The 17,500-nt window shown below is 42.5% G+C and overlaps 1 protein-coding gene across 4 annotated transcripts in view; it reads right to left on the bottom strand.

Annotated features, from left to right (window-relative positions):
* Positions 1–17,500, bottom strand: part of CIMIP1 (ciliary microtubule inner protein 1) — a 30,332-nt gene that overhangs the window by 3,839 nt on the left and 8,993 nt on the right. For 2 of the 4 annotated variants that reach the window (XM_078392152.1, XM_072996815.2), the window contains exons 3-4: positions 14,604–14,702; positions 10,486–10,594 (exon numbers count right to left, since the gene is read on the bottom strand). In XM_078392152.1, the coding sequence (XP_078248278.1) occupies positions 10,486–10,594; positions 14,604–14,702 (208 nt within the window). Of the gene's footprint in view, positions 1–7,666; positions 10,595–14,603; positions 14,703–17,500 lie in introns of those variants that run through there. The other 2 variants (XM_020797496.3, XM_020797495.3) reach the window with 1 other exon arrangement.

Below are 17,500 nucleotides of genomic sequence, written 5' to 3' on the forward strand. Positions count from 1 at the left end.
ATGATTCCAAACCGTCTTCAAATACAGCCCCACACCCAGCCCATCTCAGTAGTCAAGCCAGGGAACTGTAGCGCTATGTCACTGAAAATGGTGGGTTAACATCTTTTAAGCATGTTACGATAACATGGTGAGGCCTTGTGATGTCTGAAGTAAGTGTATTACAAGCTACAAAAGCACACCCTATAATAAATTTGTTAGTCTTGAAAACACCTTTTGGGTCTGATTTTGACATGATTTGCTTACACAGAACAACACAGCAGTCTGAGGGTTTGGACTCTCCTTGAATGTACTTAACTGTGGAGATTGCCACAATGAGTGCTTGGGCTTTCAAATGTCAGGAACGACATGGGAAAGAGTGCAAATGGAAGACCTATCAAAAAGAACAAAAATGGCTAATGGCAAATTATCCTGCCTGGCAGAGGATGCAAGAATGGGAACAAGGAGGAAAAGTTGAAGATTTAACAGAGTGGCATGTGTAAGAATCAAAAGAGTATAAAATATACACTGGTGGCAATGGGGATCCAGCCTAGCAGCAGCACTAACAAAGGGTAGCCGAGATTGTACCAACAGGAGAACAAGGTGGTTTTTAGTAAAGGCATCTTGAATTAATAGAAAAGAAACTACAGCAGGAAAGAAGATTATCCAAGATTAACTCCGTCGTCATGGGGGTCATTGCAATTTAACTTAAGGAAGAAAATCTCATCTTTATACCATTCCTATGTGTGTCTCCTAGCTAATTTGTGTGAGATTTGGATGAGAAACCAGAAATGCACCAGCAAATCTTTTGCAGGGCGAACTGGATATTTATAAGAAGACTTCCATTAACTATGTCAGTAGAGAGAGCTTTCATCAAGCAAGGACCTACACATGCCATGGAGCTTGAGACTTCATTCTGTATCAAGGTTAGAGTTGAATCAGAAAGGTACACACACTAACCATTCAGCCACACTGCCCAGACTTTCCCAGTGTGGGTGGGTTCTGGGAGGGCTAAATGTGCTGATGGATGTGGGGAATCTTCCTGACTGGTACACCTCCCAAAATCTTGAGTCACTCTGACTGATCCGGCCAAGAGAGTTACCAAAACATTCACCAGGTTGAGTGTTTACACCTGCACACCAACCCTGCTAAGTAGGAATACGAAAATACCTCCAAAATGTATAAAATCCACTAGGCAGTAAGGCTCTTCTTTAGTACCAACCAACCAACTAACCCTGTCTTCCCGGAATAACCAAAGTGCTGTAAAGTTTTAATTTTTTAAAAGGTGTTGCAAAAGGAAGTCAAAAGAATAACACTGGGCAAATCCCTTCCACAACTGCAACTATTCACTTACTTACCAGAACTGGGACATCCTAGTGGGACTTGAACACCTCATCCCAACTTAGAGCTTGTCTACACGGTCTCTTTGGAGTGGGGCAGAGTGCACTAAATGGGGTCCCTAGGAGGTTCGCTATGGCATTTGGTGCAATCCTTGTGGATACTGTTCCGACCCTTGAGCGCTGCTTGGGGACCATTCTGGAGTGGATGAGGGCAAATGGATTGAGGTTGAATCCGGACAAGGCAGAATTCTTGCGGATGGGCCGCCCTGGCGTCAGTGGGTTGGGGAACTCCCTCTCCTTTGGGGGAGTGACTCTTCCCACAAAGAGTGAAGTTTGCAGCTTGGGCATCTGCCTCGACCTGGATCTCACATTGGATACCCAGATGGCATCTGTAGTCCAGGCAACCCATTTCCATCTTCAGTAGGGGCACTCACAATGCTGATTCATGCCTTCATAATCTCAAGAATGCACTACTGCAGTGCTCTCTACATGGGGTTATCCTTGAGGCTGATGCGGAGAGTTCAACTGGTCCAAAATTTGGTGGCCAGATTAATAACTGAGGTGAAGAAATTCCAGTATATCTCCCCCACTCTGGCCACCCTTCATTGGCTACCAGTTCGTTTCCGCACTGACTTCAAGGTTATGATGATGGAGGAGGAGCTTCGTCTTGGTGAAGCTAGCAGCTCTCGGGAATAGCTCCCAGGGAAAGCTAGAACCACTTCGGTCTGGGACCCTTCCATAAATGGGGGGGGGGCAAGGAAGAGTCAGGAGAGACCCTTCTGCAGCAGCTGGTGAGCCACAGAAGTTAGAAGATTTGGCAGCAACTCGATTTGTCTTTCTTCTGGAAATTCACATCAGCACAGACGAAGATGGGCGCCATTTTTGGCAACAAGCCAAAGACAGCTCCGTTCGCCGAGAATAAGAAAACAGAAGCACGGCGAAAGTATATATCAAAGTAAGTGGAAGCCCTTGTTCTATGAAAAACCTCATTAAATGAAGAACAAGTGATTGTGTGCAAATTTATGACCAAATGAGATAAGGAGCGGCATTCCTAGCATTCCAGCTTTACCCAAGCTGAAGGTCGAGTTATTTCTAAAGGAACAGCCAGGCAGAAATAGCTCGTGTCTCCATTAAAGGAGGAAAAATAACTCTTGAAGAATCAACTGACGGGCCTTGAAAAAATAAATTCTGTTGCAAACTGTTCACTTTGGACCCCTTTTCCTCTGTGGTTATATATTTTTAGACTGTGTGGGACTCTGCTTTCCGTGGATAATATATTGCCGGGACTCTGATTGCTGGATCTCCCTGTTCGGGGGAGGAGAAGGAAATCTTTGGAAGTAAAAGGAAGAAACGGACTGTGAGCTGTGAACTGGGGGCTATGTGGTTTGAACTGAACTGGGATCTTGACAAATGACATTCTAATAATAGAGTCTTGCCGGGTGAAGGTTAAAACAAACTTGGAGAAGAGGAAAAGAAGAAGCAACCGGTCTGAAGATATTAGCGACGTGTAAAAGGACTGGACTACAAAGACATTTGAGAGATTTATGTTTTAGATTTCATCTCTTACTTGAATGTACCTGCTATCTTATTGCTAATATGGTATAGTTGCAAGGTGAAATATTAGAAATATTGGATGTGCACTGGGGTAAAGGGGAGAGGGAATTTCATGTGAAAATAGTGGAAACAGAAAATGGAACCTCCCCCTGAGAAAATTACAGATCGGTGGCTAGACTGGAAAACCTCTTTTCAGATGTCACTGTTGCAAAAATTCATGCAGTTAAATTATTATATTGACCAGATGGAAGACGTGATTGGAGGCTCTAGGGGAGGGAAGGTAGCAGAGGTTAAATTACACCAAAGAGAGATCTCAGAACCGGTTGTATTGATGAAGATATCAGATAATATACAAGGGATGGAAGACCACCCAGTAAGAGATGTAGCGATAGCAGATAAGGAAATTGAGGCTGAAAAGCAAACTTTGAATGATATTGTTTCCCCTTTTAAAATATGGAAAAAAGAGTCGCAGAAACAAAACAAGCACAGGGAGGAAAGGGGAGGGGAGAGCAGGATTTGTATTATTTTGGGTCTGCTGAGTGTATTCTCAAGAAAAAAGGAGGGTGAAAGAGGGGATATATTTCACAATTGGCCTTGGTGTTCTGATGCTGTGGGAATAACATAGATCTAAGTTGTATTACACGTATAAGTTGAAAGCTAAAGAGGTTAATACATAGACAAAATAGTCCAAAGAAGAAGAAGAAAAAGAAGAAGAAAGATGAACCTTTATTGGAATATGAATAGATTAGATGTTTATATACTTGATATGTAAGATTGAATGATTATGCATTTGATGTTTTCTTATTCTCAAAACCCTTTTTCCATTCCCCCCCCCCCAAAAAAAAGGTTATGATGATAACATACCCGTTCCTCACAGGCAGGGTAGTTGAGGGCCTTAGCGCCGAAGGAGGCCCAAAGGGAAAGAACAAGAAACTGGGCCTTCTCAGCAGTTGCCCCCCCATCTATGGAACAACCTGCCCATTGAGATCCACCTGGCACCCTCGCTGGACGGGTTCAAACAAGCATTGAAGACCTGGCTCTTCCTCCAGGCTTTCCCAGAGCATTAAGATCTCGGCCTTCCTTTTACCATCCTTTTTTCATTATCCTCTCTATCACCCTTTTTACCACCTTTATTGCCATCTGTTTTAATTTACCCTATTTGACTTGTATTAATTTATTTATTTTTGTCATGTTTTAATATTGTTGTTTATACTGTTGTGAGCTGCCCAGAGTGGCCTGGTTGCCAGATGGTGCGGGGTACAAATTCAATGAATGAATGAATGAATGAATGAATGAATGAATGAATGAATGAATGAATGAATGAATAAATAAATAAATAAATAAATAAATAAATAAATAGGCACCTCAAGTGACCCTATTTCAGCACTATTCTCTTTTCCAGAGATCCTTGCTTTCAGACTTCCCACCAATAAACAAAATATTATCTCGGATATATATACAGTCATTGTATATTTCAGTTTTCTTTTACAGTATTTGATCTTTTAATGAGATTATTATTGAATTTTAGTTTATGTTTACATTGCTATATTGTAAGTCACCTAGAGTAGTGGGCTGGCCATTTGATGGGCAGGGCAAACAAACAAACAAACAAACAAACAAACAAACAAACAAACAAACAAATATCTTTTCTATTCCTTCTCCCAATATCTTGAACTTTTAGAAAGAAACAGGGTCTACTCTAGGTTTGAGTGGATTCCTGGCAAAGTTCTAATTGATGCCCCCTTTCCACCTTGTATATCACTGGGGCCCTGCCTACAACCGTAGCTTTTAAGTATTAAGAGGTAGCCATGAGCTACCTTCAAAATTCCCTACAATACTTGGTAATGGAGGAAACGTCAGGACATTTTGGGAAATTTTGAAGTGAGACCCATTTATGCACAGTTGTAGGAAGATCCTTGCTGGAACAAGCACCTATCTCCAGAATCCTGTACCCACAGTAGCCACTGGGAAGCCCACAAGCAGGACCAGAAGACATCAGACTTCACTAGTTGTACTTTGCCACAGTTATTACTCATAAAGGGACATGGTGGCACTGCAGGCCAAACAGCAGAAGCCTCTGTGCTGCAGGGTCAGAAGACCAGCAGTCGTAAGATTGAATCCACATGACAGACTGAATTCCCATCACTTTGTCCCAGCTCCTCGTCCACCTTGCAGTTTGAAAGCATGCAAATGCAAGTAGATAAATAGGTACCACCTCAGTGGGAAGGTAAAATGGCGTTCCCTAGTCATGCTGGCCAAATGACAATGGAAACTGTCTTCAGACAAGCGCTGGCTCTACAGCTTGAAAACGGGATGAGCACCGCCCCCTAGAGTCAGACACAACTGGACTAAAAATGTCAAGGGGAACTTTTACCTTTACCGTTTATTACTCATAAGTATGTGGTCTTTGACCTGGATGCTACAGATAGCATTGGACTGTCCATTTAATGGAGAGGGTTAATGTCAAGGATCACCACCACCAATGGGCTCTGCTGGCACACAATTCTCTGAGGTTGCTTGGTATGCCCCTTTTGGAGGTATGCCCCTACATCTTAAGCACAGCAGATGGGCATAATGTAAGTTGCCACTTTGCTAATGGAATTACCTATATTGCAAGGGTGGCTTGGCACCCACCTCACCAATTTCCACAAAGCAAATGAAAACTCTTTCTGGTTCCAAATGACTTTTATTCTCAGTTCTTGCTGCTTCTTCTTCTTTTTTATTCTGCGCATGTTATATTGATTTTATTTTTTTACACTGCATTTTATTGTAAGCCTTGCCTTGGTAAAAGAACTTAACAAACAAAACATGGATTAAGATGTGCCAACAAAGCTAGAACAATGATCTTTGCTCTAAGTTCTAAATATGATTCTTTTAAAAAAACCCACATGGGAATTTATCTCAATGCTTGTGCCTAAGGTATACATCAGATTTACTTACACCGCCGTGACCTTGGCAACCGTGTGGCATTTTAAAGCACTGGTGACATTTATGTACCCAGTTGGATTCCAATAAGGAGGTTAATTTCCATAGATTAAATGCCAGGTTTCATACAGTGTAGAGTGATTTAATACTCAAGTGTTGCCTGTTTGCAACTCACTAGCCAGCCCTTTTTATGACTAATTTGTAATTGCATCTGAAGGTTTTTTTGCTTTTTTGTTTAAAAGGAAGGTCATGTTAGAAACTCTGGTTAGTGGTGAAATATATTGGAAAGTGATTGAATACTCCAAGGGCAATTGTATAAAAATAACAAGAAAGTTTAAAAACAACAGGGCAAACTCACTTTTATCAGTTTCTACCTCAATAAGTCCTTCATATTTTTAAATTAGGTCCCATATACAGTGGTGCCTTGCATAGCGAGGTTACTCCGTTCCGGATTAACCTTCGCTATGCGAAAACATCGCTAAACGGGACTAAAAAAGCCATAGAAACGCATTGAACTTCGTTCAATGCGTTCCTATGGCTTGAAAATTCACCGTTAAGCGATGTTTCTTCCATAGCGCCGCCATTTTCGCGCCCTCGGTAAGTGAGGGCAGGGCACGAAAATGCGGCGCGGACCTTCCGGCGGCCATTTTGGAACTGCCGATCAGCTGTTCTCCCCCGCTTCGTTTTGCGAAGATCGCAAAGCGAATCGCTTAGCGATCATCGCAAAGCGAAAAATCGCCATAGGGGCCATCGCTCAGCGAACGCTCCAGCGATGGCCCGGACCCCCTCGCTATGCGAATTCATCGCATAGCGAAGCACTCGCTAAGCGAGGCACCACTGTAATCCTGAGCATGCCTATTCAGAAATACCCAGAATTAAGTCTGTCTGTTCCTAGGGACTTACGTGATCATGCCCACCAGCTGAGCATTGCTTGAGAGGCTCTTCTCTGGTGGCCATCACCTTCTCTCCGAAATCTTATTGTGCAATTACTCAAATGACTTAACTTTTAAATTTGAACTGCCGTAAATTAAGAAGTCTCCATGTTATTATCTGTTGTACATTGAGTTGCACAAGTCAGTATGCAAGAGATAACATTTACAGACATTTCTTTCAAATACTTGAAAGGTAGTCATAAAGAGAAGGGGCAGGATCTGTTTTCAGTCATCCTGTAGTGCAGGACACGCAACAATGGCCTCAAGCAACAGGAAGCCAGATTGAAGCTGAATATCAGGAAAAATGTCTTAACTTATAGAGCAGTGGAATCAATGACCTTGGGAGGTGGTGAGTGTTCCAACTCTGGAGGCATTCTAGAGGAAATTGGACAACCTTCTGTCAGTTCTGTTTTGATTTGGATTTCTGCACTAAACAGAGGGTTGGACTTGATGGCCTTATAGGTCCCTTTCAACCCAGTTATTCTGTGATTCTAAACTTATGGTAATTTCTGTCCAAAGGTTATGCCATTTGTATAACTGTGCAACAGGATTTCAGTTTTGGGTTTTGGTGGGTAGTCGTCAGAAAGTTTTATCTTTTCAGGAGTAGCATCAGAATTGTGGGCCTCCCTCCTGAGATATGTACTCTTGTCTCTTTCCCTACTTTTCATATCAGTTAAAGTCCACAGGTTGGTTGTAGTACAACACACTGATGTACAATAAACCCATTCAATGTTTCGGTAGAAGCCTTCATGGTAACGATGTGGTGGAAGTATCATGATCCAAAGGCCAGAACATCATTATGAAGAAGATAATACAATAGTTCTGGCAGTCATTGTGCGCTGTTAGTTTGCAATGGATGTTGCTTAGCAGCAAAAGAAACTGAACTAAGATCCCAAGTTTGATATTTTCAAATCGAGAATGGAAAATATGCACCAAGAATACAATTGTAAAATACATATTTATTTCAATATGGGATTCAGAGGAAAGGTTATATCGATTTCCAGATACTAATCACAGAAACCAATAATTGGGTGTATAGGTATTCCAAGAAGCTGTGAAGCATTGATTTATTTTATGATTGTATAAAATCTGATTGCTTCTCAACATTAAAAACAAACAAAAAACAAAAAACAAAATGAAAGAAATTCCCCAATTACTTCTAACCTCAGCATGTAACCTCAGGAAATTCGGTGTCCTTCCAGAGTTTAACCACACAAATCTTAAAGGCTAATGGTGAACACATTCCTTCTTCTGAAGAAATGTTGGAACTTTGGGAGAGAATGTTTCCTGTGAGCTTTCTCGTTTTCTGACAGATTTTTCCAAAAGATCTGAATCATTTCTCTGTTATTTGGAAAGTATGTGGAGAAGGCCAGTTGTTTTCGAGGGATGAAGGATAAGATTATCAAATAAAAGCGTTTGTGGGCAGGAAGGAACAGGGAAGTGACTAACTGTGACTCACCTCACCAGGAGTGAGAGAAAAGCCACTAACAGCTGGCTCTGGTTTGTTGCTGCCGTTGTGCTGAAGGCTTGATGCAAATAAAAGTGGCCCAAAGTTGCTGGGAAGCTACTGTAAAAGCTTACAGAGCCTGGAAAAAATTACTTTTCTGAACAAGAGCTCCTAGAAACTGCCAGTCAGCTGGGCCAACTTTTCCTCGGCTGCGGAACCATTTCCTCTTGAGGAGGAAAAACACTAACAGGATTTTGAAGGTACCATTTATATTTTTCAAAAAATATTTATATGCAAGCAAATGATGAGAAAGGATTGTGTCTGATCACACGGAAAAAATATTAAAGCAATTCACAAAATGACAAACGCTACAGAATCCATTACAAAGCCAAAGGTAAAAATCACTAAAAATACATGATCAACCATTCTCAGTTTATCGGCAAAGTATCCAGGTATAGGGCAGGAAAGGAGAAATCAATCAATCAATCAATCAATCAATCAATCAATCAATCAATCAATCAATCAATCAATCAATCAATCAATTCATGAACCTGAAATGATCGGAACCAATGAACCAGTGATGTTTGACGAACTTCCTGGTTCGTTTTTGGGTTCATGCCCATCTCTGTTGCTGAGAGAACTGCCTCCCTCTGCTGAATAGTAGGAAGGCCAGGCCAGCCTGTTATATGATATGGGATGCTTGACCTCTTAAAGAGTTTTATGGCAGCCATGTCTGCATTTCTTTCTCTAAAGGAAAGCAATCAACGTTGTCCGTTCCTTTCCTTTCTTTCTGTGGGCACACTCCAGAGATCCAACAAAGTTTTTCCTCTCTACCTCCTCAGTTGCTACTAATCTGCACAGAAGAGATAGGTGCACCATTGCCAGGAGAAAGGAGGAGAAGAGGGTGAAAGAGATGGTGGAGGAGGAGCAATACTAGAGCTAGAGGATTCTAGATATGGTATTGGGACCCCTGCTGAGGTAAGCACCTCTCCTGCTGCCAATGATGCCAATCCTGATGTTGGCACTGATTTGACATCCCATTCCTGCTTCATTCAGAACCCCTTGTAGCTATTGATGATGCAGATGACAAGAGAATGGAGATCATGGATTTCTCATATAATGTGTAATTTAGCCTTAAGAATTAATCTATAAGCTGACTTGCTGGGAACACAGAGATGATGTGTATTGGCATTGAAGATCAAGTCTATGTTTCACATATATTTAGAAGAAGAGCTCACTGAAGTACTGAAAGAGGTCTATATATCACAGCATGTGCTTTTCGACTCCTCTATATCTTGCAACTAGTATGTGCGGTACCTTTTTTCTCTGACTGATCACTGTTAGATATGCAGGGGCTTAAGTTGCCAGGATGTGGTGGCGCTGCGGGCTAAACTGCAGAAGCCTGTGCTGCAGGGTCAGAAGACCAAGCAGTCGTAAGATCGAATCCACGCAATGGAGTGAGTGCCCGTCGCTTGTCCCAGCTCCTGCCAACCTAGCGGTTCGAAAGCATGCAAATGCAAGTAGATAAGTAGGGACCACCTTGGTGGGAAGGTAACAGCGTTCCGTGTCTAAGTGGCACTGGCCATGTGACCACGGAAGATTGTCTTCGGACAAAACACTGGTTCTATAGCTTGGAAATGGGGATGAGCACCGCCCCCTAGAGTCGCACATGACTGGACAAAAAATTGTCAAGGGGAACCTTTACCTTTTACCTTAAGTTGCCAGCTGACACTTGCATCTCTAGGGAAATCCAGTTCTGGGAGGGAAAATGGGTTAATTTCAGGGAGCAAACAGCAACTTAACATTTCCTGCCTCTCAGAGAAAATGAATCCTTGGCTTGATTTTCTTCTGCTCTTGGCATTTTCTCATCATACCCCTTCCTTCTGTCTCTGTTTCTCAGGATCTCATCCTCACTCCCGTCCATTTTTTCCACATGAGGATAAAAGACTGGAGTTTCTGTTTTGTCTAGGGAGAGCACTAAGCACAGATTTTGTCTTGCAGAGCCGTACAAGGTAAAAACACTGCTCAGGTTACAAAACAACACTTGTCGCTTGCTTGTTGCTGGTTTTAATAACACAATACTAAGCCATGCTTAAATTCATAATTAATCAGAATGAACAGCACTGCTGAAATAGGCACACCCTTTTTATACAAATGTTTCTGTATTGGTTAGGTCCTGCTGAAAAGGCATTTAAGTTAAAGATAATAATAATAATAATAAAAAAGAAAGCAAGATCATGCTGGGCTTTCTGCCCTAAAAGTCATCAATCGGTGGGTTCGTTAGGCCATTGCACATCTTTGTAAAAGGCACCTTTGCAGCTTCGGATCTGATAATAACGTTCAAGTTCCAGACCAGGTACTGTGGATCTCCAGCCGATAAATCCTTGGGTTGTTTGAGGGACAGGCGGGGATGGATGGATCTGAAACGGAGGAGTACATCTTTCATTTATTCATTTGTTCATTTAGATCATAACCTCACATATGACAAAAAAATCAGACTCAAGGCAGCTCCCAAATTTAAACAAAATTGCAAATAATGCAAAATAAGCAGCGGTAGAAACATCATAAAAATTACAGTGAAAAAGAGAGTAAACCAATATCAGCAGCAGTTAAATGAAGTATAAATTTGAGCTATCAGAATGTAACAGTTTTAAGAGTCTGTTAAAGCCACACAAAGGGTCAGGTATGTATGTAATACCTTAAAATCTATTCTATACATTAAGATTAGATTTGTGTTTCTGGACTCCCAGGATTTCCCAGCCTCCAAAACAATCCTGTACACCTCTACTTAATATATTTTTGGCTAGCTGGATAGCTCAATGGACTGCAAGGAGAACAAACCTATCCATTTTGCAGGAAATCAGCCCTGAGTGCTTACTGGAAGGACAGATCCTGAAGCTGAGGCTCCAATACTTTGGTCATCTCATGAGAAGAGAAGACTCCCTGGAAAAGACCCTGATGTTGGGAAAGTGTTAAGGCAAGAGGAGAAGGGGACAACAGAGGCTGAGATGGTTGGACAGTGTCATCAAAGTGACCAATGTGAATTTGACCCAACTCTAGGAGGCATTGGAAGACAGGAGGGCCTGGCGTGCTCTGGTCCATGGGGTCACAAAGAGTCGGATATGACTAAATGACTAAACAACAACAAATGGCTCAATGATTTAGGTCTCTGGCTGTGGAGCTAGAGGTCAGGGGTTTGATTCCCCCACTGTACGTCTAAGGGAGAAAAGCCAGCCTGTGTGGCCTTGGGCAAGCAGCACAGTCCCAAGATGCCCCCAGAAGAAAGGAATGGTCAACCACTTCTGAGTATTCTCTATCTTGAAAACCCTGAAAAAGGTTGACATAAGTCAGTACTGACTTGACTGCACTTGATGATGACGATGATGATTAATGTAAGTGCACATAGTCCTGATCCAGATTGGGACTAGCACATGGGGAGGGGGAGGTTTATAACTGTTTTATCCTCAGCTGTTCTTCTTTTGAAATGCTGCTAGTGGAGTGTTTTTCTTTGAACAATAAAAAATTCTGCAGCTACAGTATTTATGGAAAGGTAAGCATAGATGACAAAAGTCCATTTTGTAAAAATGGTGAAACCCCTCCCCCCCCATGTAAAAACCTGCAGGCATAATATGATAGTGACTATTTTGGACCTGCCAGTTGGCAGAAGAGCATAGAAGCACTGGACAGTCTTGTGAGACTGTGATGATGGCCATTAATCTACTGGAAATCTCCTTGCAGAGAATGTTTGTCATGGACCCTCAGTGGGATCAGCCCAAGTAAACTGTGGAATTCCTGTGTTTCCAAGCTAAGGCACTATCTCCCAAAAAAAAGCAAAGAGCCACACAGGACCCTTTTCTGCTGAATTCTTTGCCAGTGGGCAAAGAACTTCCTGGCCAGGCAGGCTTATGGCTTGCAACTACTGTCAAATAAGACATTTTAAGGGGGGATCCTGCACTTTTTCAAACATGCTTTTAAATTGCAATTAATGTAATTGCCATTTATATGGTAATAAACTGAATTTGTCTTGTAAGCTGTCTTGAGCAGTTTATTGCGAGAAAGGCAGGGTATAAATAAAATGAATGAATGAATGGGCAACAATAACTAGTTAGTAAGAAACGGATTTATGTACAACTACTTTTCACAGGAAAAGAACTCTATCCCCAGCATTTCAGGACAGCAAATAACTTGTATATGGAAACAGGAAGGCAGGATCATTTATTAACCAGCTCCACTTCCATGTAAATTGTTTCCTGTGCACAGAAGTAAACACGGATGTTAGAACATCTTTATTAAACATTGCTGACTTTGATTGGCGGAGTAGTGTGTTCAGTGGGAAAATGCAAGACCAATTAGTGACCAGATGTTTTTTGCATGAAGAATAATTCATTCCTTACTATAAATGAATTTGGCTAATTAGTAACTAACCCAGCTGTGGGGATGGTTGGGGTGGGGTGTTGGGCACTGAGAAGCAAGGGCTTGAAACTTCATTGCCTTCGCTGTTGTGCTTGCTTTGGCAAGACAGCCTGCTGGAAGTGCTTTGTTACGTATCATTCTAACATCTGGGGACTTATTCAGTGAAGGAAAGACACATTTGAGAAAGCAACGTTTCTGGTTTGTTCTCCTGCCAGGGCCTTTTTCACTTTGTTCCTCAGCCAAGCCTGAAAAATATTTGCAATATCTAGGCGGAGTACTTTCTTTGAAACGATTGCCTCTTCTCTCTTTTCGTTTTCACTTCCCTCCCCCCTTCGTAGCCACATATGCCACCCACCTTGCCGAACAATGAGGACCACTTTATTATTTTGCCTCCCTGCTGTACTAACCACAGGGAGTGAGAAAGGGTTTAAGGACTCGTTGCCTGAATCTTTTGGAGGAAAGGGTGTGTGGGTTTCATTTTCATGGGACAGAACCAACTTAAATTTCGTGCTGCAGGAATTTAAACGCACAAATACGACCCCCTCCACATACACCCAAACTGGCCTAAGTTCCATCTTGATGAGCAAGCTGCATCTTGTGGGCACGGTCAGGCAACGTTCCAGACCTCCACATTCTACAATCTCCAGGTGTGATGTAAAGAAGCAAGCTCAGTGGGGTCAGAAGGGGGAAAGGCAAACGGAAATGTTGACGGCAACCAATTATGCAGTTTCATCACCCAAGGATATTTTACTGTCTCTATGAATTATGCTGTCTTAAGGTTGTTACAGTTTGCAAACCAGCCTTACTCTGTTGCATGTTGAATCTGGACCTTTTCGGTCCAGTGGTAGGGCAAGGATTATTATTATTTTTTTAAAGAGCTCAGCTGGAGCAATTCCTGTGTGCACAGAAAAATCACTGTGGAGATGGCTGGCAGGGAAGCAACCCTTTCCAGTGTGATCAAACGTAGTCTTCTACCGCTGTCTGATGGCATCCTTTGAAAAAAATTATTCTCCTTACAACTAAGATGGGAAAGTGTTTTCTTTTAAATCACATCTTTGTTAAAAATTTGGTAGGATTCTTATTTTGATTAAATGAATTTCCCGAGGGGTTCATGTCATGCTCTACATGAGAGATGGCAAACCTGGCCCACCACGTGTGTGTTGACCCCCTTTATGCTATCCCTGAAATCACTGTCTCTGTCTATTGTTCTCCAATTTCTTCCAGATTGTTTATTCCCCACTGCAGTTAGCAGCCAGGGAGGAGTGATTTGAGCATCCTCGTTGCTGGTGGATGGGATGGAAAGAATGCTCACCACCCTCTTCCAGTGAGGAAAGAGGACCATTGGGATGTATGCTTATGGGTGCATGTATGTGTGTGCACTCACACAACTGTATTCCCCCAAGTCTGTGGCTGGCGTCTTTCACATCCAGTCCTTAGGGCCAAGAAGAAGGTGCATCGGTGTGTGACAAGCTCCTAAGGCCATGGAAAGCGAACACTGTTGTTACAGATAGGAACCCTTCCTTCCTCAAGAAAATGTTGAGTATAATTAAGAACACAAGCCTAACGCTGGCTGATGTGACGTCCTTGTGAAGAAATTGGACTTTCAGACTTTCAATAGCTCTTATGAAAGCTGGCTGAGTGTCTTCCTGAGGCATCTTTCTCAATTCTAGCCTGTGCTTCTAGCTCTTACGGAGATGAATGCAATAATAATATTATAATATATAATACTAATATATGATAATGTTCAGGTCTTACAGGAAGACCATTTTATTGCAAGGCCTAAAGTTGGACAATGAAAGCTTCCGTTTGCAGAGCCCCTGAAGGATCTCATCTTGTCTTCCTCAGCCCTTCTGAAGTGGCCCTCAAGATCCTGACCTTTAACTTAAAAAAACTAACATTGCAGAAGAACTGATGAGGGATCTTTAGGTGGTGTACGAAAGGCACGGGATTGTTCTGGAATTGTTCTATTTTGTTTTAATTGTGGTGCCATTTAAAATCGCGACGCTATTGCCTAACCTTAATATATTTTTCCACTGGCGTCACAGGACGGATTTGCAAGTGTTCTGGAAGCGGGATCTTGGGCTTAGCAGGTTCTTTCTTTTCGTCTTTTAACAACTAAAAATAGAGGAATATAATAAAACAAATGGCCACTTCAAGCCGAGCTGTGCATTGTGATAACATTGTAATAGCTCATATCTATCTAGGTATTTATACTGTTCCCATCATAGCAGTACTTGATGACCTTGTACTTGGCACCTGATATAAGACCATTTATTACACAGGTTTGGATGCTTTTGAAATTCACCTCTCATACAGAGAATTAATTCTCATTTTAAGGCTATGAAGTGAACCTGGAGGACGCACTTATGGCAGTGTATAACTCACACGGTACATTACCAGGAGAGCGGCCGTATTCATCTGCGGCAGCAGGAATAACAAGGAGTGTTGTGGCTCAGTAAAATCTCACCCGTCCTGAATGTGGTGTATGCAACAAACCTGTCGTCACATTATACATGTCTGTCCAGAGGAAAGCCCTGAGTCTAATGGAACTGGCTTCTTTGTCAATCAATTAAAAGTTGTGAATAATGAAATATAGACAACTCATAGAAACACCTTTAATATGAAGAGGAAATGCTGTACTTAACACATAGCAAGTACAGTGGTGCCTCGCTTAACAAGCGCCCCATTTAACGACAAAATCGCAAAGCGATTAGGTTTTTGCGATTGCAAAAGCTATCGCATAACGATGTTTTGAATGGGAAAAAATCACTTTGCGATGATTGGTAAGCTGTTTCGCTTACCGATTTTTGCATAGCGATTTTTTCCAACAGCTGATTGGTGGTTCCAAAATGGCCTCCGGAAAAAAATGGCCACCCACTCTTTTTTGGGACGGATTCCTCGCTTACTGGGCAGCGAAAATGGCTGCCGTATGGAGGATTTTCGCTAAAAGGTAAGTTTTTACCCCATTGGAATGCATTGAAGGGGTTTCAATGCGTTTCAATGGGGTTTTTAAAATCGCATAGCAACGTTTTCGGTTAGCGGCGTTTATGCCGCACCGATTAACATCGCTATGTGAGGCACCACTGTAAACTGCTTTGTCTCATACAGCTGGTATAGAAGCAATATATTCCACAAAGAGACAAAGACCTTTCTCCTCAGACAGTCTTTTCCCAAATAACTGGCTGAGTGAGTGGAGGATTTGAAAGAGATGGCCATGCTGTACCGCTTTGAATATGTTCTTGGTGTTGATTTTGTTTACTGGTTTTTACAGTGCCATTTGTTTGGTCCTTTTCAGTACTTGTATACTTACTGAGAATCCCCTGGACTGCAAGGAGAACAAACCTATCAGTTCTAAAGGAAATCAACCCTGAGTGCTCCCTGGAAGGACAGATCCTGAAGCTGAGGCTCCAGTACTTTGGCCATCTAATGAGAAGAAAAGACTCCCTGGAAAAGACCCTGATGTTGGGAAAGTGTGATGGCAAGAGGAGAAGGGGACGACCGAGGATGAGATGGCTGGACAGTGTCTGCGAAGCAACCAACATGAACCTGACACAACTCCGGGAGGCAGTAGAAGACAGGAGGGCCTGGCGTGCTCTGGTCCATGGGGTCACGAAGAGTCGGACACGACTAAACGACTAAACACACACACACACATACTTACTGCTTTTAGCTTTAAATATGGTATTTTAATGATGTAAGCGGTGTGGGGTCCTTTTAAAGAGAAAGGTAGGATAGAGATATTTTAAATAAATAAATCAATGAAACCAACCAGGCATGTACTCTATTTTCAGGAGTGAACTGCTTATATGTTGCAGTTCTAGCAACGCTCAGCAACCAGGACCTTCTGCTTTCAGTCCTCTCTTCCTGTTCTCTGTATTGTATTGAAGAGCATCGTATTTGGGGACCGGTGGGTGCTGTGCAATCTGGGCAGCTCGGCTTCACTTCCCAGTTGTCGACACAGATGGTGGTGACACCATGAGGGAAAAGTTACTTGCCTATTCTTGAACTGATTCTAGTTAAGCTCTCCGGGGATATACTTGCTGCTGCTTGTAGAATAAAAATAAGAAATGCAGTGCAAGATTATGGGAAGCTTATTCTTGACGTGCACCCCTGGCTCAGATATTTTGGGCTCCAGTCCCCATCAGCTGCAGCAAACACTGCCAATGGTCAGCTGGAGTCCAAAACACCTGGGAAAAGGACGGATTGGGAAAGGCTAGTTTGTGCAGTAGGTTTCCAATATGTATCTGCTCCTGATGGGGATTAAAGTGTAAAATATTTTCTGCTGTCTTTCCTTCTGTAGATACCTGAAACTTTGTAACTGCCACTACACGTTTTTTTAATTAAACCTCTTCCCTAGTTCATATCTGCGGTTTTGAACTTCGGTCTCATTCTTTCTCAGATAATGTTTACTAATAATATAAAATCAATATAATGAATAATAATTACATTTCCTACCCACTTCGAAGTCACTTTCTAGGGCTAAACCCTGCCTTTGAAGCTGATGCGTAAACTTCAGGTGGTGCAGAACGCAATGGCCAGACTCCTCACTGGAGTGAGGAAATACCAACATATCTGGCCATGCTGCACTGGCTGCCCATCCGTTTCCGCATTGATTTCAAAGTGTTAATGCTTACCTGTAAGGCCCTAAACGGTTTGGGACCTTGATACTTGGCGGAATGCCGGCTCCCACCAAGATGTACTCAGATCACCCGCGTGAATCAGTAGGTGAGGTTGAGGAGCCTGACGCCGCGGGAGGCCCGGAAGGAAAGGACACGAAACCGGGCCTTCTCAGCGGTGGCTCCTCGCCTCTGGAACAACCTTCCTCCGCCGATTCGTGCGGCCCCTACGCTGGGCACTTTCAAGAGTCAATTAAAAACATGGTTATATGTTCAGGCCTTCCCTCCTGTCAATAT

This window comes from Pogona vitticeps, chromosome 4 (genome assembly GCF_051106095.1).
Source record: "Pogona vitticeps strain Pit_001003342236 chromosome 4, PviZW2.1, whole genome shotgun sequence".
In the NCBI taxonomy this organism is placed as follows: Eukaryota; Metazoa; Chordata; class Lepidosauria; order Squamata; family Agamidae; genus Pogona; species Pogona vitticeps.